General features: G+C 36.5%; 1 protein-coding gene across 1 annotated transcript in view; it reads right to left on the bottom strand.

The window, feature by feature from the left end:
- Nucleotides 1-26759, bottom strand: part of PREX2 (phosphatidylinositol-3,4,5-trisphosphate dependent Rac exchange factor 2) — a 181531-nt gene that overhangs the window by 59409 nt on the left and 95363 nt on the right. Inside the window, exons 15-26 of the mRNA XM_086609368.1 lie at nt 26096-26168; nt 24059-24201; nt 23813-23905; nt 22348-22496; nt 19935-20020; nt 18062-18198; nt 14696-14813; nt 13638-13822; nt 10686-10847; nt 7092-7314; nt 6536-6743; nt 834-1013 (exon numbers count right to left, since the gene is read on the bottom strand). Coding sequence (XP_086465494.1) covers nt 834-1013; nt 6536-6743; nt 7092-7314; nt 10686-10847; nt 13638-13822; nt 14696-14813; nt 18062-18198; nt 19935-20020; nt 22348-22496; nt 23813-23905; nt 24059-24201; nt 26096-26168 — 1757 coding nt within the window. The remainder of the gene's footprint in view (nt 1-833; nt 1014-6535; nt 6744-7091; nt 7315-10685; nt 10848-13637; nt 13823-14695; nt 14814-18061; nt 18199-19934; nt 20021-22347; nt 22497-23812; nt 23906-24058; nt 24202-26095; nt 26169-26759) is intronic.

Here is a 26759-nt window from a genome sequence, read left to right as displayed (position 1 = left end):
CGGTTAGAACAAGATGGACTTAATCAGTGCAAATTATCTCTACATTTATTTCTGTTCAAATTTATACATACATTCCTGTTTCTACTCTGGCAAAGAGTTCCTATCTACCATGTCGCAGTAATCAAATATTAGCTTATGAAAGAGATCTCAGCAACACAGGGTTCTGTAGAAAAATTATGACCCTACTGAGATTCTACTTTCTGAACATAATAATGAACCATGATAATGAACAAATAATGAACCTTTATTTTACTTGCAGGTAAAAGTTTAATTTAGATTTTATATCATGTAGTCAACCAATTCTCTCTATGCAACAGAAAATTATGAGACCTATGCTTGCTATAATTACTAGTTCCTTTTCAAAATTTTTTGTATTTTCATTCACAGTATATGTGATGCATTTTGAATTCCCTAGATGAGATGATGCTACAATATTTAGAGCGGAAGAAGGTGAGGAATATCTGTTGAGAAACAGATGGGTTTTTTTTTTCTTTAAATCAGGAAGGTGGCTCTGGCATCTTGCTTTGCATAGCAGATATTTGAGTTGTTGTTGGGGAATATAACAACAGAAATAATTTCTGGTTTTTATAAGACAGGCAGTCTAAAGTAAAGCTTTACAGCTTTGGCTGTGATATCCAATCAATGTTAGGGATATCAAGATCTACTGTACTCATAGAAGAGTTTATTTTACACAACTTGTAACACATCTTGAGGACAGTTATTCCTGCTAGAAACGTCAGAATCATTATATTCTGATAGTCTTCATAGCCACTTGACAGTTTCCAAACCCACAGGTTTGATTCAGTTGACAAAAATACTATTAGTAAAGTTACCTGTAAGAATCCCTGTTGCTGATGGTATCATGACCAGAATCTTCTTGTTCATCACCTGTCACGCTGAAACAGACTTTCTTCCCATTCCTTTCCCCCTTTTCATTATCACTGTCTGCTGGTATTAAAGGCTCAGGCGTTTTACGTTCCGATTTGGGAGAATATGTTATTGAAGAAAGAAGGCTGTGAGACAAAAAAAAAAAAAAAAAGATAAATTCCTATTATTCAAAACTGAGCAAACAACAGGATAACATTTCTCATCAATGTCCTCCAACTATTATTCTATAATATGTGAAGAGAGTATCTTAATTCAGTCCATATCGATTTGAAACAAGGGAAGAAAGTGACACGTTCTGCTGTTAAAAAGTGTAACGGTGAAACCCATTAAATACTTAACTTGTATGAAAGCAACGATTCCAGCTGGGGAAGAAATAGAGCACATTCTTGAACACTTGAAGAAAAATTTAAATTAACATAACTATTTTTAAACACAAACCATGTACTTCTCAGCATAAATCAAGAAAACAAAGCGAAGAAACTATATCTCTGTGAAAAGCATATATTTTCTCAAATACTACTGTACCAGACATGCCAGCCCTGCATCACAAGCTACTTTACTAAGGCACTTTAAGAATCTTTACTAACATATCTGTGTATTTCCTGACATTCAAAGTGTCTAAGCCTCTATCACTAGTAAAACTGATGATTAATCTACAAGCTTCTGTGATGAGCACAAAAGTGACATTCAGTCGAGACAGTGCAGACTGCTGCATTTAGAACATGCACAAATATCGGAAGCAAGAGATTCATATTCTTGGGTGATTAACTCATATTGAGATGTTCTAATTTACTTTCAAGATCGGAACAACTATAATGGCCAATCGTCCTTTAATTCCTATTACTCAAACACTCCTTAGAATGACATTTTCAAACTAATAACTGTTCAACACCATTTCAGTTATAAAATTTTGCATATACACAAATAATTTCCCGACTCTCAGGAACTGACAAGAGTTTTAAGAAAGAAATTAAGAAACTATATACTTTGGAAATGCAATACTGTAGATTACCTCTATAATGCTGTCTGTTGACTGTATAGCAACATATACAGATCTCAAACAATGTATCAAGCCTGATCTCATTGAAATCATGACCTTATAGATGTTAAAATAGAGTCTGACATTAACTTTAGGGAAACAAGGATGATAAGTAAAGCTTTTTAGCAAATCCTTTCATCATTTCTGCATAACTTTCTCTGGCTAAGAGCAGTCTTCCAGTACCTGCAGGGGGCCTGCAAGAAAGCTGGAGAGGGACTTTTTACAAGGGTATATGTTGGTAAGACAAGGGGTAATGGATTTGAACTGAAAGAGGGTAAATTTAGGTCAGACATAAGGAACAAATTTTTTACATTGAGGGTGGTGAGGCACTGGAACAGGTTGACCAGAGAAGTTGTGGCTGCCCCATCCCTGGAAGTGTTCAAGGCCAGGTTGGATGAGGCTTTGGGCAACCTGGTGTAGTGGAGGGTGTCCCTGCCCATGGCAGGGGGGTTAGAACTAGATGATCTTTAAGGTCCCTTTCAACCCAAACCATTCTATGATTCTATATACAGGTAGATACTTATCCTACATATAGGAAAAGGTACTGATCTGAACTGTAGCTGAAATATAGAAAAACTATACGAAATGTATAATTTTACTGGACTTTAAACCCACCCATCCACTAGACAGACATCTTTTGGGCTACATGATGCCTTAATACCTCATACCAGTGTGAAATCACAACTCAGTTCTTCTATCACCTAAGTCACTGGTTAGCAGGATTCCATGAGGATGAGAAGAAAGATGGGGCCCATATTTTACAGCAGTGTTCAGTTTCAGCCTATCTGCTAGAGCATACATGTTCTTGAACATGTCCTAAAATAAACGTGTTATGAAAATGTAGACCTTATAAAATCAGTTCTTTGTACTTCTAGAACTTGTTTTCTGAATATGAAAATACAAAAGGGGTTCAAAAAAGGATTAGACAAATTTACGGCAGATCATTCTATCAGTACTCTTAAAACAAAAGGTCTGTTCCATGAAGACCTTGTAGCACTGCCTGCTGGAAGATGAGATAAGGACAAGTTTGATCTGTACTGTTAGTTTTTCTGGTGTTCCTATTATCATTCACTTTTAGGAAAACAAAAATGGGCTTTGGACAGATCTGTTCTGGTAATTTCTTGTGAATTTTGTTGTTGCAAGAAAATAATCAAGAGTAAGAAACAAGCACAATGAACTGCAATTTCAGCTCCTGAAAATATATTCCCCTGAGTAATTATTTGTCAAGACACAGACAGACTATTATATCCTCTTCTTTCATGTGACTGTTTAGTCACTACTGCCAAGATCTCAGTAAAAGACTGATGAAGGTAGCTGGAGCTTTTCCTAAGGGAGCTTTTCACTTTCTCTCAGCAGGCAGGCTTTTTTTCTAAGGAAAATTTTTTTGCTGAACTACCATGAACGAAAGCTGGAACTTTGGATAACAGAGTTCTGGAGCTGGTAGCTCCTGAGGTCACTGAAGTGCTCTTAAAAACCCAATTCAGGGAGTCTAATACACACAAACTCAAACCTGGACTCAAGAAAACACCCATAATCATGCCTAAATAGATTTTTTTTTTTGGTAGTGTTTGTTTTTTCTTTTTTCTTCTTAAACACAGCACATTCACATTATATTTTCTTTGCAGATGGGTCTACCCCAACAAAATCTATCGACATTTATCTCTCATAGGAGAAATATGTGAATGATTAGCTAACTAACAGCTAGAGTTTCCGTAACTATGAAGAAAATTTACATGAAATGGAGAAATTTAAATCTCAACAAAAAAAATCCTCACATGTGGAATTAATCCTATATACAACCCAAATCAACACAATCCTAAAAGTATGTAAGAAACAAACAAAACCTGCTATGGTCAGTCAAAGCATTAAATTTGGATAGCCACAGGCAGTAACAAAAAAACCTATGCAACCTGTGAGCTGCTTTGCCCTTTCCTTACTCCACTGAGGCTTGGCAAATATTCAAGAGTCTTGTATACTCCCAACAGACATCTTTCAAAAAAACCACCTGCGATCATGGGAGCACATTGAGTGCATGTGAAACAGCAACACAGCAGAGTCATCATACAGAAAATGACTTGAAGAACAACCTATTTCCATATAACACCTAGCAGCAATGGTACTAAAGAAGTACTGGGACAAGTATTTGAATGAGGAGTCAGTGGAATATTGAGAGGCTGTGGAAAGAGGATATACATCTTTTTTGCATGTATCTCTTTCTCCATCAGTACTGTACTTCTTATGCAATCCAATCTCATCAACAAGCCATGACAAAAGTTATTAATGAAGATAATGCTAGGAGTACACAATGTTCTCTTAGATATTCCCTTCCCATAATCTACAAGCTCTCACAGACCTGTTCTTCAGGTCTGTGAGTGAAAAAACACTTGTTTTTTCAATTCACTTTCATTCACTGAGGACAGTGCGGGGGGGGAGAGGTTGGGCAGATAACACTGCCCCAAGATTTTGGGAGTTGAGAGAGAGACCATTACTGACCTCAACACAGAGCAGAGCATCTAGTAACATGAAAGAGCAACAGGTTTTGAACAGCACTGTTGTAAAGGGTACCAAAGAGTCATTTAGTAGCCCAATTTTTTATCATTCAATACCATATAAATTTAGAATTGTGATGCTGTGTTCATATTCTCTGTTTTGAGAAAATTATAATAATGAGGATTGCTTATAACAATAAGCAATCAAGTAAGTAAAGACATAATTTTACTGATGCTACGTTGTAACAGAAAACAGAAGTTCTACAGTCTTTATGAAGTTCAAGGGTTGGTATGTTCAAGCATTTCCTCCTAGCTGTTGAATCATAGAATCATAGAATGGCATAGGCTGGAAGGGACCTCAGAGATCATCTAATCCAACCTCCCTTTCTAATTAAAGAATAGCTGTTGGATTATCCTATCTTATCGCTCTATCTTTAGTTTCTTAGTAGTCCTAACTTCTCTCTCAAGAGTTAATTAGCAGCTATAACTATGTTCTAATATAATACACCACGTGCTGCTGAACTGCTCACATCCAGACAGTCCTGGCTTTCTTCCTCCCTGTTCAGCACTTTAAGCAGGTCCCTCGGCTCTCCTGTTTCCTGTATAGAACTGCTTTCCTCTGCAGTAATTACACGCTGATAGTCCACTCAAAGTCCATAAGGAATAGAACATGAAAAGTCTCAGTCTTCAAAATAGCAAAAGGTAAAATTTGCTAAATAAATCTGTGCACCTTATACAAGATCTCCTACAAGGTCAGTGTACAGGAAATTTATGAAACAAAAAAATAATGAACACTTCTGTTTACTGTCACAACTGTGTGAGTCTCAAAATGACTACATGTACATGCATGTATATACCTGTACACACAATATATGGGGCGGGAGGAGGGGGTGTATTTATACAGATGTGCGTATGAAAGAAAAGGCTCAGAAGTTCCCGTGCTTTTGCATTGAGGGCTCAAGGGAGTGGAAAGGAAAGGTGTGGCAGACTGATAACTGGAACTTCCTGAAATATTGACTGAATTTCCATATATAATTTTCTGACTTCCTTGAGGAAGAGGGTCAACACAGGCTTTATAGACAGTCGTTTTCAAGTGCACCCAAGCACTTAGATTATCTTAAATTTAATTAATTGACTTCATCTTCAGCATAATAATTAGCAGAACTATGTGTTTTCTTTAAAAAATTTGAAACCACTCTTACTTTCATTCCTATTGCAGTATGTAATACATTACAATTACTTGCTACTGTGTAACTATTACACTACATTAGCATTAGAACAGCACCAAAAACATCCCATTCTGAAAAAAATCTTCTGACAAATCATTGTACAGTCTTCAAAACAACGAGAGAAGCAATCACACACCATTTTCCAAACTGGATATCATAAAAGATTGGCTTTTAAACTAAAAAAAATGTTATTTATATTTTCAAAATGAATAATTTCTGAAATTTGCATTACATATGGAACCTTTCAAAACTGAAAGATTTATCATCCTTCATCCTCATCCCAAGACAGCAAATAGCCTAGCAGTCAACCCACTTATGTCACAAATGGAAAAGTAAGTTTTAAATCCTTGTCCTGAATTAGAACAAACCACATTGAGACTCTGGGTCTCCCACATTCAAGCCCAGTATCCTCATCACTCAAGACTGGCTCTTCCTAGATCCATAGTTGTTCATTAAGGCAAATTGGTTTTGAAAAATGTCTAAAAATTAATAACCTTCCTATGGGTGAAAAATGCTTTACCTACAAATTCATCTTCAAGACTATTCAGCAACACCTTAAGAGTTCAATAAAAGCTACTTTTATACCTTTGCCCTTTGTTTCCATGTCTAGAGAAATTTTAGATTGCATACAGGCCTCACATTTCTCTCATCTCAAAATAATAAGTGTTCCCACATTACATAGAAAAGCTACAAACTAAAGTGGGAAAAAAATACATCAGGGATGCTCAGAAAAAGAACAAAATAAATGTTAGCTACACTTAATTCTTTGCCTTATTTCAATTCTATCTGAAGTCAACATTGATCCTATATTAGACAAAAAGGATGCCCAGATTTATCGGTATCTTCAATGGAAAAATTGAAGGCAAGTCCAGATGGTAACATTTACTTACTCATCTATTTGAGACACACATGTTTCCACCTCTTTCAGTGCAGCTTGCAATTTGAACAGCAATTTTTGATAGACATCTTGTGTTTCTAAATCTTCTTCTTTTAAGAGGTACCTTAGACCATGGCCCTCTTGCTGGCCAAGAGATTGTCCTGAAGGGGCAGCCATAGTAGTAATGGTATGTTGGACATAAATCATGGGATTCAGTTTACCTAGGAATAATCCAAAGAGCTTACATCATTATCCTTTTTCAACACACATTTTGGTTAATAAAATACCTCAGAGACATTGAAATATTTTCCTGCTTAAAACTTCATGTAATTATTTATTTTTGCATTTTATTTTACATATCAAAGTTAAGCTATTTAAGAACAAAGTTATTGTGAAATTACAACTAGCTTTTATTATGCTTTAAAACAAACCTAAGTATCAAAAATAGGGGGATTTCGTAAAAGCTTGTCCTTAATTTTAATATCTGGGACATAAACTGAAACCAGTTACCTTTTACAACTCTATATCAGAAGCACTGGGAGCAGTTCTTTCAAGCTCAACTGACTTACCTTGGTCAGTGTTTTTATTTTCCTTTTCATGGGAGGAATGTTTTCTGCTGTCTAACTGTACACCAAAGGCACTACCAAGGGAAGTTGAGGTTTTAGGATAAGATACTTCCATCACATTGATATGGCAATTAGTTGGACAGAAATCACTGCTGTGAAGTGGTGAAATCTTCGATTTAGCTTGTTTGAAGGTAGGCCAAGCTCTGTTTTTTAATACTCTTGAAAACTAGAAGTGAGAAAGAAAATGAAATTTTGATTAACAGCTTTTGATGTGTCAGCACTTGGCTGACAAAACTTGTGTACCTGACTAGAAAATAAAAGTTTAAAATATTTCAGGCATCCTTGACTTTAGATGTCTTGACTTCTTAATTTCCATCTCTCTCTACAAGGGAATGAAAGAATATTTTCATGTTATATTTTTGAGGGGTTTGTTTTTGAAGTAAATTATATTTACAAATATAAATAGCCTTGTAACAAGGAGATAGAATTTATTTTCCTTGCAACATAATAAAACATTGTCTTCCTGGTTTCCAACTCTGGAAATTCTCTGTGATCCAGTACAGTACTGCACATAACATTTGTAAACACCTGCTGATAAAGATGTTTTCGAGCCAATGTCTTGTAAAAATTTCTTAAATTTTTGCCTAAACCTATATTAAAGACAGAAGTGGAAGCTATGAATTATGAATTTCATCTTCAGGAAAGATGAAGTCCTCCCTAATGGTTTCCTGGGCTGCATTGCAAGAGGCATTGCCAGCAGGTGGAGGGAGGTGATCCTGCCCCTCTACTCAGCATTGGTGAGGCCACACCTGGAGTACTGGGTCCAGGTCTGGGCTCCCCAGAAAAAGAGAGACATTGGCATCCTGGAGAGACTGCAGTTAAGGGCCACTAGGATGGTTAAGGGATTGGAGCATCTCTCCTATGAGGGGAGGCTGAGAAAGCTGGAACTGTTCAGCCTGGAGAAGGCCCAGGGGGATCTCATCAATATATTCAAATACCTGAAGGGAGGGTGCAAAGAGGACAGAGCCACGCTCTTTTCAGTGGTGCCCAGTGACAGGACAAGAGGCAATGGGCACAAACCAAAACCCAGGAGGTTCCCTCTGAACATCAGGAAACACTTTTTCACTGTGAGGGTGACAAAGCACTAGCATAGCTTGTCCAGAGAGGTTGTTGAGATGTCCCTCCTTGGAGATACTCAAAAGCCATCTGGACATGGTCCTGGGCAGCCATCTCTAGGTGGCCCTGCTTGAGCAAGGGGGTAGGACAAGACCTCCAGAGGTCCCTTCCAACCTCAACCATTCCATGATTTTGAGTGATTCTGTGAAGCTGACAAACACTGGAGCATAAAAATTGCAAACACCATATTTTATAAACTTTGCTAGTTCACCACCTCTTCTCTCCCACATATATCAGCTAAGCAATGATGAACGTTTTTTTCATGGTCTAATTCCAACACAGTGCTTAGCCACATCTTCACTATAACACCTGAAATTTTTTGCACACACTTGAACAGGCTTAGAGTTATTTGTTTTTTAAGACAAGTTGGTGTCAATCCAAAATGGCTAAGACTGAACTGTACTAAAACTGGACCCTTGGAAAATATACCTACTTCAGAATCATAAAAGTCTCGAGATTAAGCTCTCCCACTTGAAAAGAGACTTGTCAGTCACAAGTAGGATTTTTGTCAAAACGTGTCCTTTCCAGTGCAGTTTGTTGTTAAGGGAGATTTTTTTCAGGAGGAGACGTCATCAGTACCAAGCCCCTAGTAATCACAGTATCTCTCCAGTCAAAATATTGCACAGACCTACCTCAGCTATGGAGCATAGCTCATGCATAAGAATATTTTCAAAGTTGCAAAGTTCCCTAATAAATGTCAGTACAAACTCAATCAGGCAAGTTTTGACTAGCATTTCAGTTGAAGAAAAGTATGTCCCTTCTCAGTAATAACAGGTTTTTGTGCTGGTTTTTAGATTTCTGTTTATTTTGGTGTCATATTACTTCAGCCTGATGAACATTCGACTGATTAATTACATTTAAATCTTTATATCAGAACAAGATCTGGAAGGTTACAAGAAATCCAATTATGGAATTGTTCGAAGGCTGAAGAATGTACAAATAGTTAAGAAGGGCACTAAGGACATTCAACGATGAAAATGTTCCTGCAAGCAGTACATATTTCACATCTCAATCTCCCACACATCCTGCTCCAGAGAGACCAAATGCCTGGCTATGATTTAATCAGGTCATAAGTCAAGCCCAAAATTCTTTTCATATATGTGTTGAGAAACATCTGGGACTCATGGCACTGGACTCGAGGTCTATTATGAGCAAAATGTTCTGATAATAATAATAGTAGGAACTGCAGAAATCTACAGGGTTTCTATTTATAGAATTCGAACTTTCACAGTGAAACCAGAAGCCAAGCCAGGCTCAGGCACTCTGAAAGTCTCCTGTAACTATGGTTACACCTTTACCTTGCCAAGAAAATGACATATCTATTCCTGAATTTCATTGTGTTACTAATTGTCATTAAAAGCTGGAACTGTGAAACTACTGATTTTTGAGCAGATGAGCTTGAAAGTGCAGTTTATATCAGCAATATCTGCTTCTAGATCATATAAGCACTATGAAAACTTCCCCCAGGCTGTTTGTTCCGTATCCAGCATAGCACAATAAGATTTCAGTTATTGTCTTGGCATCCTGTAAAGAGGCTGTACATCATGCTCAAATTTTCTGGCTCAAACTCTAAATACACTACTATTAATATTAAAACTAATGAATTTGGTTTTTAAAAAAGATATTTTTATTTTTAACCAATTTGAAAACATAGAGGTTTATAATTCAGGCAAACAACAGAGAGATCAGATGTTTGGTAATGCAGTATCAGAATCCTTTCGATGTCTCCTTCTGTGACTCAGCTCATCAGTTTATTCCATTTCTTGTCAGAAAACACCCTGAAAAGTCTTTGGAAATCTGCTTTTCGACCTTCACCCTACTGAAGCTCTGGGTTTTCCTACAGTTTTCCCTCTTTTTCTTTTGAAAAACGAGAAAACATTATGTGTTCTTTACCATGCAACGTTTAGAACTGTGTGAAGCTTTGACATTGAACCTCTTTTCCCTTTTTCTTTTTTTTCTGTTTTCAATTTTTTGCATATTAACTCTCAGAACAGACCAGTTTGTGAATGTCCTAACTTTAGATGCATCAGAAGGAAAAAAAATAATTCTGCTGTTATTGCTTCATTTTTGGTTAACATCTGCAAATTCACTAGAGTATTGGTTTAAGACATTTACAAGAATGCTGGGTCTTTTGCAGGAAATACACAGTTGATTGTATCTACAACCGAACACAGCAGAACACAGCAAACAAGAAAGGATACAATCTACCCAGTATCTAAAAAAGGGATAATAAAAAAGCATGGTTTGAAAACAATTTAATGCAATTACTCAGTTTAGGCATCCACGTCTCGAAATAACTCAACTTTCAGCCATGTTTTTGTCATTGCAATAGACATTTTGAAGAGTTATTCAAACTACCACATTCCCCTGTTTTGCCCTTAAAAGACAAATATCACCAAGCTTAGGACATGCAGGTCATACCTTTTTATAACTAGAGATTCTTCGGTAGATATGCTCAATTTTCTCACTGCAAATGACACTGAATTTACTTTGAAGCTCGGTGGGGATCACTTCATTTAAGGAATTAAGGCTGTTGCAGTTCTGCACAAAATGTTCATCGCTTTTTGCCAGTGCTTCAAGGATCTAAGATAATAAAACCAGGAGCAGTAACGTTATGAAATAAGATGACTAAGATAACCCCTTACTTAACCCCCCTACTTATCATCCCATATAATTAAAGCTAAAAAGCCTGATAATCAGCTGCCTTTTAACATTAACAAGCAATGCTGCATAAGAACAATTAATGAAACTTGGGAAGCAAAGAGGTTTCTTTAAATTGCACAAGTTATACCCATAATAAGTACTTTTACTCGGCTTCTCATGACATTGTCTGATAATGGATTTACCACTAATTTCCTACTAATGTAAGCACTACGGCTCCTCTGAAACACATTATCTGCCGGATTTACTTGAACAGCACATATTATGCAAAGCTGATGAATTAATTCATTACTTGTAGCAAAACTTCGGTCTGGCAGTATAAGAGCTACTAACACATTGAAAAATTATACAAGAAAACAGAGTGCTATCCTTTTGTATATTCTGCATATATAAACAGGAAACAGGGAACAGAATAAGCTATACTGCCCAGCAAAGACTGAAGTCTGGCTATGATGGAAATAGCACCAGCAAATGATAGTGACAGAAAACTGAAAAAAAGGCATGCCAAAGAGATGAGGGTAGTATATAGCCCTTATTTTGGAGTTAGAGTTACATTTCAGGTATTGAAATTCACTGTGTTATGGAACTTGGGAGATGCCTTTGGCTGGTTGGGTCCAACTCTGAAGATGTGCTTGAAAAACACATCCAAAATAACTTTCTAACAAAGGCACTCAAAATCCAGATTAAGGCACCTAAATAGGAAAAGGCTTGCATTTTAGACATGGTCAAAGAAATCTGGACAAACACCACATACAGTATTAATCCGTCATGGGACTCATGTCTGTAATTCATTTCTGCTACAGCTCATTATTATACTATTCACCATCACAGATATATGATTTAGCAGCTTGACCAAGGAGTTTAGAAAAAAAATGACAACATATAGAAATTTTGGCATGCAAAATCTGAAGTTTTTAAGAAGTCACAAGTTATAAATTACTAGATCCTAAGAGAATTTTTTTTCTGAGGTCCCCAGCAGGATGACTTAAGGAAAGCTTTAACTCTTGCTAAAGGATTTAATTACTGTATTTAAACACCCCAGTCACTTTGGTCACACTTTTAAGCTTCCTTTATGTCAGATTTAATTAATACAAATCTAAATAATTGAAGTGGGTTGTTTTGCAGCTGAACATTAAAATAAGCGCATTCAAAACCAGTAACTTCTGCAGCGCAACTTTGGATGCTTTCTCATCAACACAAAGATTTGCACAATACAGGAAAGCAGTGCAGGTTTACTTCACTCCCCTACTACATATGATGCAGAACAGATATGTTTAAAAATGCAAAGTAACAATAAATACACAGCAAAGAGAAAGAAGCACATGGAGAGAAGCACAAGATCCCACTGAATGCACAGAGAAATTAATATTTAGAGTATTAAAAACCATTTGCAGACAGTTATATTTGATGAAATGCCACTACAATTTTTAATATTGCCTTTGAGTTAAGGGATCTGATTTTAATACCAGTGGACTTTTTGTAATCATTTAGACAACTGTCACTTGACATAAACTTTATATTATTCTAACATAGTCACATTCCATCTCCTTAATGTTTTTTATACCTTTCTAAATATTTAATTAGCCAGCCTAAACACTAAGGGTGATGACACTGCATTACGTAAGGCCAGAATCAGTGTGCTGGAAGTACTTCTTTGCTTAACTACTCCATGTACAACAATGGAAAAATGTTTCTTAAGCAGTTAGGAAATAATACCTTAAACATTTTATATGAAATTGTAATTACACCAAGAATTAACATCTTTCAGGCCAATGACTTGAAGCATTGACTAGACCAGCTCTAGCAAATCTCATGATGGTGCAAGAAATTACTCTCCTGTCTGTCAACCTGACCTGCTCCAAAGTGAAGTCAGGGAAAAGAAACAAGTGCCCAGGTCTCAGTCATTTCAGTAAAAGATCAGCACTTTAGTTTACACTTCTGATGGAAAGATAAACAGAAAAAGAAATTTGCAGACACCAGTACACTTCCCAAAAGTTTGGGCTTTCATACTTTCATTAAGTGTACTTTGTTAGCATGTGTGTGAAAAGATAAAACCAAACTTAGCAAAAGAGCTGAATTACTACATTATTTGTCAACCTGACCCAGACAATACCAGATATATATATAAAATTTCACGTCCCATTCATAGCCATCACAGATTTTACTATTTGGAAATATTCACAAAACAAAAACTCCAAAGTAAACTCTAAAGTTGCACTTTTTTTTTTTTTCTTCCTCTGTGATTTTGCCAATGCCTGTGCCTGTATGTGCACAGCTTTATTCTACTTTCAGACACAGGAAAGACAGATGTGCTACTCTCTTTACTGAAAAAAAAATTTAAAAGTTAAACTCCAATGAGATTATCAACTTTTGGAAACTACAGCCTACCTTCACAAAGTTTTCACATTTCAGTAAGTCGTTGACTTCAAGTTTTATTTGATAATTCAGAAAAAAGGGAGAGGGGTAGGAGGAATGGAAGACTTTGAAGTTCTTTAACATAGTTTCAGTTTAGAGGCTCAAATTATAACCACAACATAACTTAGTTTGCTTCCTGAGTACACAATCATCCTTCAAAACGTCAGGGATATGAAGGTCACTAATTTTAAGATATTAAATGAAGTACATATAATCATAAGAGTAAGCAAAATGTTGCTCCATTAGTATTAAACATAGTAAGAATTAATGCAATACAACACAGAAATTGCTTCACACCTTTGCAGTCAAGCTGAAAAATCCCTTTGGTTCGATCATCTTTTCTAACACGTGGCACTTTATTCCAGCTGTGCTGTCATACTCATAAACCACTCCATACTCCAGGTGAACATTGTCAACAGTCAGACTCACGTGATCTTTCTTCCCATCAATTATTGCCATAGTGTTAAATTTGTCAATCACCTCTAGAATAAAGCAAATAACAGAAATTAGTTGACGAGGGTTGGTCATTAAACAAACTAAAAAGGACATAGCCAAACCTTCTAGAAACAAGTATGCTCTGATCATTCTACTTAGAAATGTTTATCAAGAAACACAGCTGCCAGCTGAATGATTTAAAAATCAGAACAACAGTAGGTTCAAGATGCTGAAATACTAGACGGCTAAAGAGGCATGAACAGACAAGTCACAGCAGTCTCTCTTTACAAACATTTATTGAAGGGGACTAATTCAATTTCATTTATAATCCAGAGGTATAAAAAAGGCAACAAAAAAAGGGAAAACTGAGAACTTCTAAATAAACTAGAAGAAAACGACCATGAAAAGCGTCAACATTCAGAAATGAAACCACAATATCAGCACTTACCCAGAGAACACAAACACAGTTCACATGTTAACTGTCTCTTTAATTACCATGATGCAGATGAATGCAGCTTTATCTAAATGTTAATTGCTTGAAAATAATCTGAAGGATAGCTAATAAGTCATTTCTCATGCAGTAGTGACTAATGCATCTAATTTAGCCTTAAATGATTACTAGTGGTGAAAATAAATCAGGTAATTCCTAGGATTATGTATCCTGTGAATGAAAATTTAACAGATTTCCCTTAAAGAGTTCACAGAAGCTTTTTCTCGAAATGGGAAACATAATAATTGTCAGAGAACAGCATGTTAAATTTGCATCTTTAGAATACATAAAAAGAAGCAAATCCTTATGTAAAATGCATCTCACGGTTTGCTTGCTATTTCCTCTTTGAAAACAAAACCACTGCCTATATATTCCTTGCTAGGACACCAACATTCTGAACAACAACAAAATCAAAACAAGCATCACATACCTTCCACTTTGCAGTCAAAGGCATCTCCTCCATCATCTCCAGAGGGCTTGGTGTTTGTTTTCTGAAGATCTTCCTGTGCACTTTCAATGCTGTTGTAAACCCACTGTATAGAATCTTGCTAAAAAAACAACAATAAAAGACAGCTAGGAAAAGCTTTGCAAGTGCAATTGATAGCAACTTATTTCACTGCTTTCAAACATGAAATAGTTGCTTTAATTCCCTGATTATGATCAGCTTTACTGCCTTCTGAGCTCCAAGTTAAAAATAGTATTTTGAAAATTACAGAGAATTTTGGCTTTGTCTAAAACCATCTGAAACATTTTGTCAATTTATTTCTTATTTCAGAGTATACTGTCATGAGACAGTATGAAATCTGTGACAGCATGACATCCACCAGTTCCATGTCTCTGCCAAAAATAATTTAAGACATTTCAAATCAAACTGCAGATTGAAAAATATTTGAGACAAGAAATAATGAAAAAATAAAGAGAAACAATTTTTGCCTTCCTAAATCTGCTGTGCATCCACAGATTTGCTGGCAAACGTTATGGAATACCAACCAAAGATATAGTACGTCCAGTTAATCTATCACCTATGTGTCACTGACAAGAAAAAAACACTACAGCCCTCATTACTTATATTTATTTGCCTTTACTACAGTTATTTTACTAGATGTTCTTTATTTTTTCCCCAGAGTCGCAGAACCTCCACAAAGGACAGAATCACAAGCCTCCAAACTCCAGCAGCTTATACGACTGAGCGACATGTGAGCACTGGAATGGTGGCTTGGTCATACAACCTATGGAGAAGCCACGTGTACACCTTATATCTTGTTCTCTTCCCTCACTTACTCAGCCACATGCCCATCACATCCTTGTGGAGGGGCCTATCAAGTACAGCATCTCCAGACTACTCTTCTCTTCCCCTTACACTTTAAAAGAAGCTTGACAGTCTCTCCCTCTCCAACAGCTACAGCTGAGCAAATGACACGATTATGACTAATCTGAATTCATAGGTTTTAAAAAGAAGTTTGTGGAAGAATTCAAAGTTTAAGCTGAATGTTAAAATTTTCACGCAAAATGCCAAGTACACCCAATTATGCTTTGCTAATTACAATATTCAGCCGCTATCTTTATGCCATTAATCACAGATAACTAGATTTTTGTATGATTAAGGTACTACTTCTCTCTAGGTTTCCTAGATTCATTCATGCCTTACTTTTCACTCAATGTCACTGAAATATTTTAATAAGGAAGCATAACTTTCAGAGCTCTCTGTTGACTGTTGAAAGACACCTGTGCACGAGGCGATGGATAGAAACACTTCTGAAACCCAGGCTTCTTTGCGGGTACACCTGAAAGCTTGCTGCTTATTTACGGAGTCTTACAGGTTTGCTTGGCAGCATTAAGACTGCCATGCCAACCTCTAATAGGAGATTTACATTATATCACAGGGTTCCTTCATTATTTGAACTTAACATGGCCTAATGGAAGGACTAACTACTTAAATGGGAAGTTCCTCTTTCAAAAGTTAACACAAGATATAATGCAATACGATTTGGGGCAATGTCTCCAAAAGCATTACAGAGGCATAAACTAAGCGTAAATCTGTCACATCATGATTAGTATCACTGCAAAGAAATTGTAATTCCAAGAAGTAAAATTTGCTTTCAAGTTCCTTTATCTAGACAATACAGAAAAAATATAAACATTGTCCAACAGAAGTTACACACTTATTCAAACTGCAAGAATCTGAAATGAAATTTCATGCTTCAGGCAAGCAGGAAGACTCTTTGCCCTGAGAAACAGAATATACAGGAAAGAGAAAAAGATCCCCTTTTAATTATGCAATTACCAACCACAGGAGAGACTGCAATATTCATGTTAATTAAATGATAGGCTAATGCACTGTACTTATAAAACATGAGAAATCCATAGTCATCTTCCAAATAATTAAAACCCCACATTTCTGAAATTTTAGCTTTCTTGACACCAGTGGGAATACTGCCATTTATTTCAGTCTAGACAGTTCTCCCATAGTGTTTGAGAGCACTACATCCTAAATGCAGTTTTTCTTGTCAGTCTGGGGGATTTTAGTTATTTGTGATTTGCCAAATTATGCTCAGCTACTTTTTAAGACTGAAATAAACACTCTGCATAGGAAAAACAGTTATGTACTCCAACATATTATACAAGTGGATTAACAAAACAGTAATTTTGCATGTCAAGGCATCCATGACAACCAACATTAATCAATCCTCTTTGGATGTCACTAATCTCTATAGGAACTCTACAGTTATAAACAGAGAGAACACACCTGCTATAAAGAATCCAATTTATCTTTTAATTCTACCCAGTTTTGCTACTAGTGCACAAAGCATCCTCTCTTTACTGGAGCCCATCTTCCTTTAAAGAATAGGTGAGCTTGATCTTGATATGCTGTGTAACAACTTCAATTCTACACTACAGTTTAAATACAAACATCCAGACAAATATTTTCATAAAGGCTTTATTTGCATGACACAGTTCTAACTAACTCTTGCTTATAATTCTTATCTAATATCTATGCGGTAGGTGTGGAAGAAGGATTTTGCTCTTGATTTTAATTGGATTTTTCTTCTCAATCAGCACAAACTGGAAGAGTTTGTGAGGTTAATTAATGAAATAGGTTCACAGTTTATGAAAAATTTCAAGGACTTGGAAAAATTACATTATAGAATTCAGCTGGTTTTGGTTTTCTTCCTTAAATTTGTGTCTTGGAAGCCTGAGTTTTTCTCCTAAACTAACGTGAAAAAGAACAAAAGTTGCATGCTTATACTAAAAAAACGGAAAGTTTGTGTCCTTGCATGTATGTTTATTCCCAAGATTGGAATGTAATGGGAACACACAGACTTTTACAGATGGAACATGTGCACTCTGCTCTCTATGTGCTGAAGTGTTACAAAACTCTGGAGGAAGATCAGCTTTTTGCATTGCACTCTCCTGCTGCTGAGCAGGCAGCGAGCTGTGCAAATTCCTCTCCATCATGATGAAAATATACCTCGTAATGCTTTCTGCATAGGACAGCAGAAACACTTGAAATAATCCTTTAAAAATCCCATATGAAAAAAATTAGCTATAAGCTCAGATTTATTTCAATGCAAAAATTAAATAGACCTTGAACAACAGCAATATATTGAGCAACCTTCAGCTTTTATAAATCAGCTAGCTTCCCCTCACTTTTTCTCAGCACTCCTTTCCCCACATCCCACTCAAACACAACAGATACATGGTCAGAGATACACACCACACTGTTTACTTTGGGGAAAAAAACAACTGACCAAAACAACTTGGAAGAAAATCTGCAAGGGTACCAAGTGAGACATACCTGCATTGGCCGCCGGTACTTCCTGCATGCCGTGACATGAGCAATAACACTTGCGTGAGTCTCTTTGCTGACATTAATTCCATTCACTTTGATTATGCATTGGCCAGGGTGGAGACCCGCCGCAGCTGCCACCGTTCCTATTTAAAAAACCCACATAGTTAACAGGCTTCTTTTCCCAAACATCTCCTTTAAAGCTTAGAGTCCGAAAGGATAATTTTTTAACCAGAATCTGCTCTCATCGATTCTTATATACTTCCCTGACCACACGGTGCTTCTGCAGTCAGTTGGACTTGAAGAAAATGGAGTTCCCCAGCAGATGATTCCATAAAAAGAGGCCAGACTATTTTATAAAGTCTGTTTTATAATAAGGTGTTGATTAGTAATATAAAAATGTGGAAAATTTGCCTTAAAGAAAAGGGTTTTAAAAAGATAAAAAGGCTGTAGCTTGAAACTCACTAATCATAACTTAGACCACTTTTATTCTGAACTCTTTTATATGCTCCAAGCTTATGAGCTTCTTGACTACTTCAGGTTATCTCTATTTTACATACAAAACAGAAGCTTTCAGACAACTCATGAAGAAGTATCAGAGCATACTAGACTTTCTTGTGCCAGGGAAGTCCAAATCTATGGGCTAGAGATTGCAAGGCTAGCAGCTAGCTGCTATGAAAAGGCTAGACTGAATTTGCAGGGCTGACAAACAGAATAGGTATAGGTACTATCAGGTTAGATGATAACTGCATTTTAAATCTAATATCAAAGGAAGTCTTTAGAAATGACACCATTACCAGACATTGCAATCCCTCTCCAGAAAAAGATTTAAAAATAAACATTTAAGTAGGCCTTATTAAATATCTCTCAAAAAAAACCAACCAAACAAAAAAGAATCTCTCCTCAAAAAACCCAAGGTCCCAATTCAGCAAAGTATTTAAGCATATGCTTAAAGTCTTTCAGGCTTAGCAAACCACACAACCCAGCACTTACATACTGTTGAGGCTAATTGGAATAAAGCACGTGCTTAATGAACAAGGATAGGCAGTTGAATTGAGATCCAGGTGCAGAAATAATTATCACATCAGCTCAACAGTCTGTAGTTTATTAGAGTTTCTCTTGAAAATCTAATTTCTGGCACCACAGCCTAGAAAAAAGTCATCGAGCTCTGTTCAAATCTGGCTGCTTTGCAGATCAGTCCACTTTAAATTCCTCAATTACAAAGGGAGGAGGGGGGAAAAGGACACAACTGCCCCACAATAGCTAAAAATACAGTGTTAGTTGGCTCTACCACTAACAACATGCAACAGCAACAAAGAATGCTTCAACTTCTTTTATCGCCAGTGCACCAGTCAAGAACATACTAAGTTAGAGAGGGCAAACTTTTGATAATCACATCACAAAATGGACAAAACAGTACCTAGAGGAAACAGGAAACATTTGCCATTACTAACACAGACTAGGTCACTTGCACCCTTGAAAAGACTTGTGAAAAGTGCATTTTCTGTAAAATGTTTTCAGAACATAGCAGAGCCACATGGTCATCTAACAAATTAATGCTCAGGAAGTGAGACGTTCCCAACATCCATTCACTGGATAAGGTGATTTTGCATCCTTCATCTATTCCTTAGTCTGTAAAGAACACACGGCCTTAACTTAACTTTCCTATATTTGCATAAATACATACCAAAAAAAAAAAAAGTTACAAAGTACAAGAACACGAAATAATCTTATTTGGTTTTATTTAATACTGTTTGTTACTTCAGGGCGGGGGGAGGAGACAATCTACACTGAATCACTGGACCTAATTTTGATTTCTCTCAAGGCCATTTAGATATTAAATGTATACTTACCACTACCATTAACAGCTCTTACAGCTTACCTCTCCCCACAGCATGGACAACTGAAGGACCAAAGCCCCGGATTTGGAATCCAAGTCCATCTGCAGAGTCAGGAATCTTCACTGTCCTGAGACAAGCAGAGATTTAACATGAGCATAGCAAAAGGCAGTATTTTGTTATTCAAGACAAAAGTGGACAGCAATAAGCAAGTTACAAGGGTGTAAGACTCCACACTTTCATTCAACTCAGAGCTTCAGATTCAGCACCATTCATATTCCAGATACTTTGCACCACTGACATCAGAAATAAGAGCAAGCTGAGATACCGAAACCATTCCAAGGAAGGTAATACCACTTCATAAGGAAATTCAATATGCTGATTACAACCAAAGCACCACTATAGCTTTAAAATTCCTCCCGAAGAGACTGCAATTTGAGTAAGTTGTCACAGCACAGCAAGACTGAAAGCCCTGGGAAGGCAGGCAGTCTCTCAGCCAAGAGGACAGAGCCTGGGGACCACAGATCATGGCAGGCCTTGCCAGATGAGCTCCAGAGGGCTGCAGAGACTAGATTCACATCACATTTTGTTAACATCTAAGCATCTACAAGGTGAGTTTTATTGAAAAAAAAAATTTGTTGCAGTTTTTCTGAGCAGCCATGCAAAGTACTAAGCTTTGTAAAGCATGAATCACCTACTACTGTTCATATAACTTGTAAGCACATCGTGCCACGTTCCCGCTTGGTTCAAGTGCAACAGTAATAAACCTACTGACAAACATAACGAAGAAAAACACAGTTCTGAGAATCAAAAGTCACATCTACTCCTTAAAATGAAGCCCTGAGCTCGTCCAAAGTAAGCTAGCATATCGACACAATATCAGCTCAGGTTCCAGCAAAAGCAACACAGCTGCATTAGCCCTTATCAGAGGTAGTTAGGTCATGCATAACAGTGCACTGATTTAACTTTGCAGCCTTTACTTCTAGAGCCAGCTCCGTTATTATTTAAGGGATCTTTGCCCTGAGCTCCATTTGCAGTGCAAAAGCAGACACATTCAAATTGATGCTGAAAAGTGATTTTAAAATACATTCGGACTGTAATAAACTTATTTACAGGTAGTTTTGAATAACATTGCACCATTTCTTGTACTTTCATGTTTTTCTAGTATACATAGTGTTTAGCATTTGGAGACAATTACCAGCAGAGGTGAGATCCAAAACCTGCTGAAGTCTATAAATTTTTTAAAAAATATTAGAATATTCTTGAGATTAATAAATTTTCATTTGCAATATTTTCAAAATTATAGTATCATTTAGTATACTTATATAGTAACTAAGGCTGATACAAACTATATGGCTTCATTCTGAAAATGCTTTGTGAACATGCTAATGAGCTATGAAAGACCAGTTTAGGCTAAGAATTTAGGAAAAAACTGTCTTTTCTGTCAACACAGTTGTGCTAGCAGCAGCTCCTGACAAAAAGCAGGCAGCACTGAGAAACCAAGATGAAGATCTACATTAAAGAAAGGCCAAGATATGCCTTTTATGCTTTCTATGACACTATCATCTACTGGTTTTGCAAGATTTTGTTGTTGTTTTTGCTTGTTTGTTTGTGGGGGTCTTTTTGGAGTATCAGTCCAGATGATCACCTTTATCCAATATTTATTTCTTTGTTTTTTTCCCCTTTCTCGTTCCATTGTACTTCTCAAGACACGTTTGCTTATTAACAGGGGAACTATGTCTCGATTCTACCATTGAACCAGAGCCATTCCCAAGGCACTCTATGTAGATTGTTCCTCTTTAACCTGCAAAATTTCATGAAAATTACTCCTGACCATTGTTTTTTACTCTCCTCTTTCTTTGGTATGTATAAACTATTAAGGAGTGCATTAACTTTATTAATAGACCTATGCTCATTTACATAATTACTGAACCCAGCTCTTAGGCCTCATTTTGTATTTCTTTTACATAATAAAAATTGCATTCAGGTAGGAACGGTCAAATCTGTGTATGGAAATGCTTTGTTACATAAAGATGGAGAGCTGTTTACTTGCTCCTGCTGTTTACACAACCAGCAAACACACTGACGGGGCCCATGACAGAGTCTGACTTCTGCCAAACCAGCAACTAATCCCCAGACAGAGGAACTTGTTTAATAAACACAGTGAGAGATAAGCCATCAAAACTGTCCATGTAGTCAAGGAAACTTCATTTACACTTGCGGTTCCTACACGTATTTAAAGTGGCAAAGCTGATGATCTAAAGCACTTGTGTTTTGCTTTTGCTTACTAACACATGTAATAAAACAAAATCAAAGTAGATCAAATTGCTTGACTTTACAAAGTCAGATTAGATACAGCATTTAAAGTAACTTTACAGTAGTGCTGTCTGAAGTTCCACTGGTCTTTAAAAATTCACTTCAGTTTGTAAAAACTCCCCCAGAGGAATGACAACTTACTCCCGTGGTTTAGTGCTCACAAGAACCCGCAGGGGCTTTCTGCTGTTTAAACATGCTTTCAGGAAGCAATCCACTTCACTGAAGGGGCGCAGAAAAACCAGGTCACCGTTAATGGCAAAGATTTTTTTCCCAACTTCCAAGCCTGCCATCTGGAAAACAACAACAGTTGTGTATATGTTTGCCTTTTATAACCACCAACAAACATTTTGTTTTCTTCTGCTGGCATGCTACTCCAATAAGAATAATGACACACACATTTCCTTTACATTCTTTATGCCTCCTTCGAATATCGTGAACAAAAGACGTACACCACAAAACGCTTCTAGAACTGGTTAAATTGACATGAAGGGTACAGTAAACACTCATTCAAGAGACCTAAATACAAGACCTAGTCTTAATCAAGATTTTATGACAGTATTACAGTATCTGTTAATATCTGTAATAATTAACACCACAGCTTTCATTGAGGCAGTCTGGGTTTTTTATGACATTACCTAATTTGTCCATCCGTCATTATCCAAAGGAACTAAAGCTTCTTTTCATAAGGAAAGACCTGATTAATATTTTATTAAGTTCCAAAATAAAACAATATCCTTAAATGTTTCATGGCCTTTGAGCCAAAGGTAGGGCGAGCCAAATTGCACACAGTTTTTAAAGTCTGGTCTAACAAGAAAGGAATTGTAACCAGCTGGATGGCAAGAGTACAGAGAGCAGCTCAGGGCACGGGCTAAGCCTTAGCACCTTCTGAGATCATGGCAGAACCTGACTGCTAGAAGTCACCCTGGATATAGCTCTGTGGCTGTATTATGAGACTGATTTACTGTATCTATTTTTAGCTTAAATATCTATTCCACCATGAGATTTAGAAAGGCTTGATATTTAGTTCTAAAATTTTTCTCTCATGGAAAAGACTCGTTCTTTATCTTTACATGAATAGAGACTCCCATGCAGTTCAGTAGAATATGAATTTACCCAAAGAGCATCTAAAGCGATACTAACATTAAGGCTCTAATTTATTCATTCAGATTCTTAAATTCTACACTTTATCCAAAGCTTGATATATCCTTTATTACGAAATAGATCAAGTGCAACTCACAGACTAGCTTTATTCTCTTTCATATTCTACCAAAAACGTTTTTTCCACTTATGATTAATGTCATCAGTGGAACATTATAAAATGGATAAAAATAAAATTATAACTTTTATATCACCACTCAATACAACAATTTACTTGAGCAGAAAATGAGTGTTGATAACGGTCAGAGCAATATTTTAAACAAAAAAAAAAAAAAAAAGAAACAAAGCCAAAGGAAAAAGTTTTATAAAATAAGATTCATAACCACAGCTGTCTTGGAAAGTTGTCATTGTTACCTTCTACTAATATAGATTTTCCTAACTGATGTACAAAACATACACCCATGATCAAGTGAATAAAACAGGGAAGACAATTCATAATTCTTGATACCTCAGCATTTGATCCTTTCTCCACCACTTTAATAATCGGCACCTTATTTTTATCTTCTAAACCAAAACCATAGGTGCCTTCATTAGATTTAATCTGAAAAATAAAATTGTTCAAAATATTGTTCAGAAAGGCATTAGGAAAAGCTATGCTATATCCCCATTAAATAACAACACACAGTGCTAATTTATTGTCACTGTAACTAATTTTTTTCCTCATCAAAGCATACAACCTTTGGGTTTCACTCACCAGTAATGACTTGGCTATGACATTTTCCACTACTTTCAGATCATGTTTCATGAGTCTGTGCTTCATATTTGACCCTTCCATTTCTTCATCCGCATAAAAACGGAACAGCAGTGGTTCATCTTTAAATTCGCTTTTCTCTAACACTGTATGATACAAACCCACACTTATTAATCCTTTTTTTCTTTTGAAATTTTGAATATCATGTCTTTCATAAATCATAAAATACTGAACATTCATGCATATATTAAATATTAGCAAACTATTTTTGTGTGTGAATCTAGGAAAACCTTAATTTTTAACATAAGTGACAATTTTTATTTGGATCCATTACAGATAGGTATCACTAAGCTCATTTTCAACTACCACATCTGGATTCAACAAAGCTGAGGAAGACGTATTAGCCTGAAATGGTTTTAAGTGAAAATGCCAAGCACAAGGGTTTTTCCTAAAAAGGATTTAAAAACATGATTTTGAAAAGTTCTGCTGGACAGCTGCTGGAGATGCTCACCACCAAGTTCTGGCACTCTCCAGGTGGTAAGGCATGCCAGGTTCAGTATTAGAAATGGGTTTGGTGGGGATGTGGAAGCAACTAGAAGAGCAGACAGATGCAGTTTGCATGTTTAAAAGTCAAAGGAAAGCGAATGAACAGTGCCAGTGAGGAAGTTAATTCTCCCTCCTTCTCTAAACAAGCTGATGAGAAAAGTCATTATTACTTCCCTCTTCTCATTTCAGTAAATGACCTACTGCTTCAGTCCTTTCACTGAAATCTTCCCTCTGATGGTATTAAACGTGACCTTGTTCACCTCATTTTTGTACTGAGCATATCTCTGCTCTACTCTCTCTTCTTCTTTGTTCACTGCTGTCCTTATGATTTTCTCATTTTTCTAGAGTCGTCTTTCTCCTACTGTCACCACTTTACTTTTTTAAAGTCATGCTTCCCCAAACATGTCTCCTTTCTTTCCTACATATTTCCTAAATTATTATCATCTCACCTGTGCAAACATGTATTACCTGCTTGTCCTGGTTTTGACTAGGACAAAGTTAGCGGGTTTTTTAGCAGCCAGAAGAGCTCTGTGTTTTGGATTTAGTCTGGGATTTCTTATGAGAACAATGTTGACAGCACACTGATGTTTACAGTTGGTGCTGAGACACTGAGGACTTTTTAGCTTCCCATGTTTTTGCCCATGTGCCGGAGCACAACAGGCTGGGGGGGGAGCATGGCTGGGACAAAGGGCCCACAACTCCCCTTAGGATTTGAGCTTAGATTTAGGATTGAGGGCCAAACTGGCCAATGGAGTATTCATCATGCAACGTCATGACCAGTATATAGATGAGAGTTGACTAGGAAGAAGAGCTCTTGCTCTTCTGGGTATTCTCTTCTGAGGGTTCCCTCGGACTCTCGGAGTGCTCTCTCTCTTTTCGGGCCTCTCACTCATCCAGGATTGCAGTGTCGGGACTTGTTTCAAAATTGTTTGCTGGAATGGGACAGGCGGTGGTCACCGGGTGGTGAGCAATTACACTGTGCACCACCTGTTTGTATATATTATGATTGATATATATATATATTCACATAATATTATTCTTACTTTATTGTTATCACTTAAAATTTTATATTATTATTAAATTATTCTTATCTCAACCTACGAATCTCCTTCCTTTTTCCTCTTTAATTTTCTTCCCCACTGCCCAGGGGTGGGGAAGGGTGAGCTGGCGACTGCAAAGTGTTTAGTTGCTGACTGGAATAACCACAAATCTGTTTAAGAAATTTCTCTCAAAGTAGCTAATAAAATTGCCCCCCCCAAATCCTTCAGAGGACGAATTCCTCAGTATATGCTAGAAAATTGACTGAAAATAATTTTCAGAGTATACAATAGCTATTTTTTTTCCTTGAAGATTGTAGCATAGGTCTCTTCAGCAATACAACAAAACTTCCCATCCCTTCTGTAATAACTTTACCACCTTCTGCATTTCCTTGCAACTAGGTAGAGAGCATTAAACAAATGGTAAGCATAGCTTGTACAGAATGTGTTTACTTACCATGGTGCATAAACCCATTATCACAAAGAGCTACACCGAATATCATAGCTTCCTCCCTCGTCCGGCAATCCCCCTGTTAAATATACCATTTTTATTTTTTTTTACTATATTTTAATATAACAGCAAAATGGATTCTATGCACAACAGCATAACCTCACTGGCTAGGGCCAGCAATGGTTGTAGATTATATTTATCAGCACCACTTTTATAGACACATGTACAGCATACATATAAAAGAGTATATACATGTTTATCATAGAATCATGGAATAGTTTGGATTGGAAGGGATCTTTACATAGTATACCTTTTTATAGTTACAAATAAATATGTAACCATTTTAGTAACATTGCATTCTCCATAAAAATTGAACATAATAGAATCTAAAAGTTCTGAAGTTTTTAATTTTTGTTTTATAAAACTGGTGCGTGTTGACTGAGTGAACAGGTTACCCTGTTGTTGTTCCTAGTTTGCTTAAAATAAAACAGAACTGATGACACTAAATTGGTACTGACTTTTCTCCATCTAGTTAGTAATTTCGAGCTTTTCAGAGGCTATCCATTTCATTTTAAGCCATGAACAATGTTACAAGCTGAATCACAAAGCTAAGTCTCATTAAAACTTCTAAAGTTCAATTGCAAATAAGGAAGATAAGCATAAAAGGGAT

The sequence above is a fragment of the Tauraco erythrolophus genome, chromosome 3 (assembly GCF_009769465.1).
Source record: "Tauraco erythrolophus isolate bTauEry1 chromosome 3, bTauEry1.pri, whole genome shotgun sequence".
In the NCBI taxonomy this organism is placed as follows: Eukaryota; Metazoa; Chordata; class Aves; order Musophagiformes; family Musophagidae; genus Tauraco; species Tauraco erythrolophus.
Note: the sequence above shows the minus strand (reverse complement) of the source record. Positions and strands in the feature narration are given on the sequence as shown.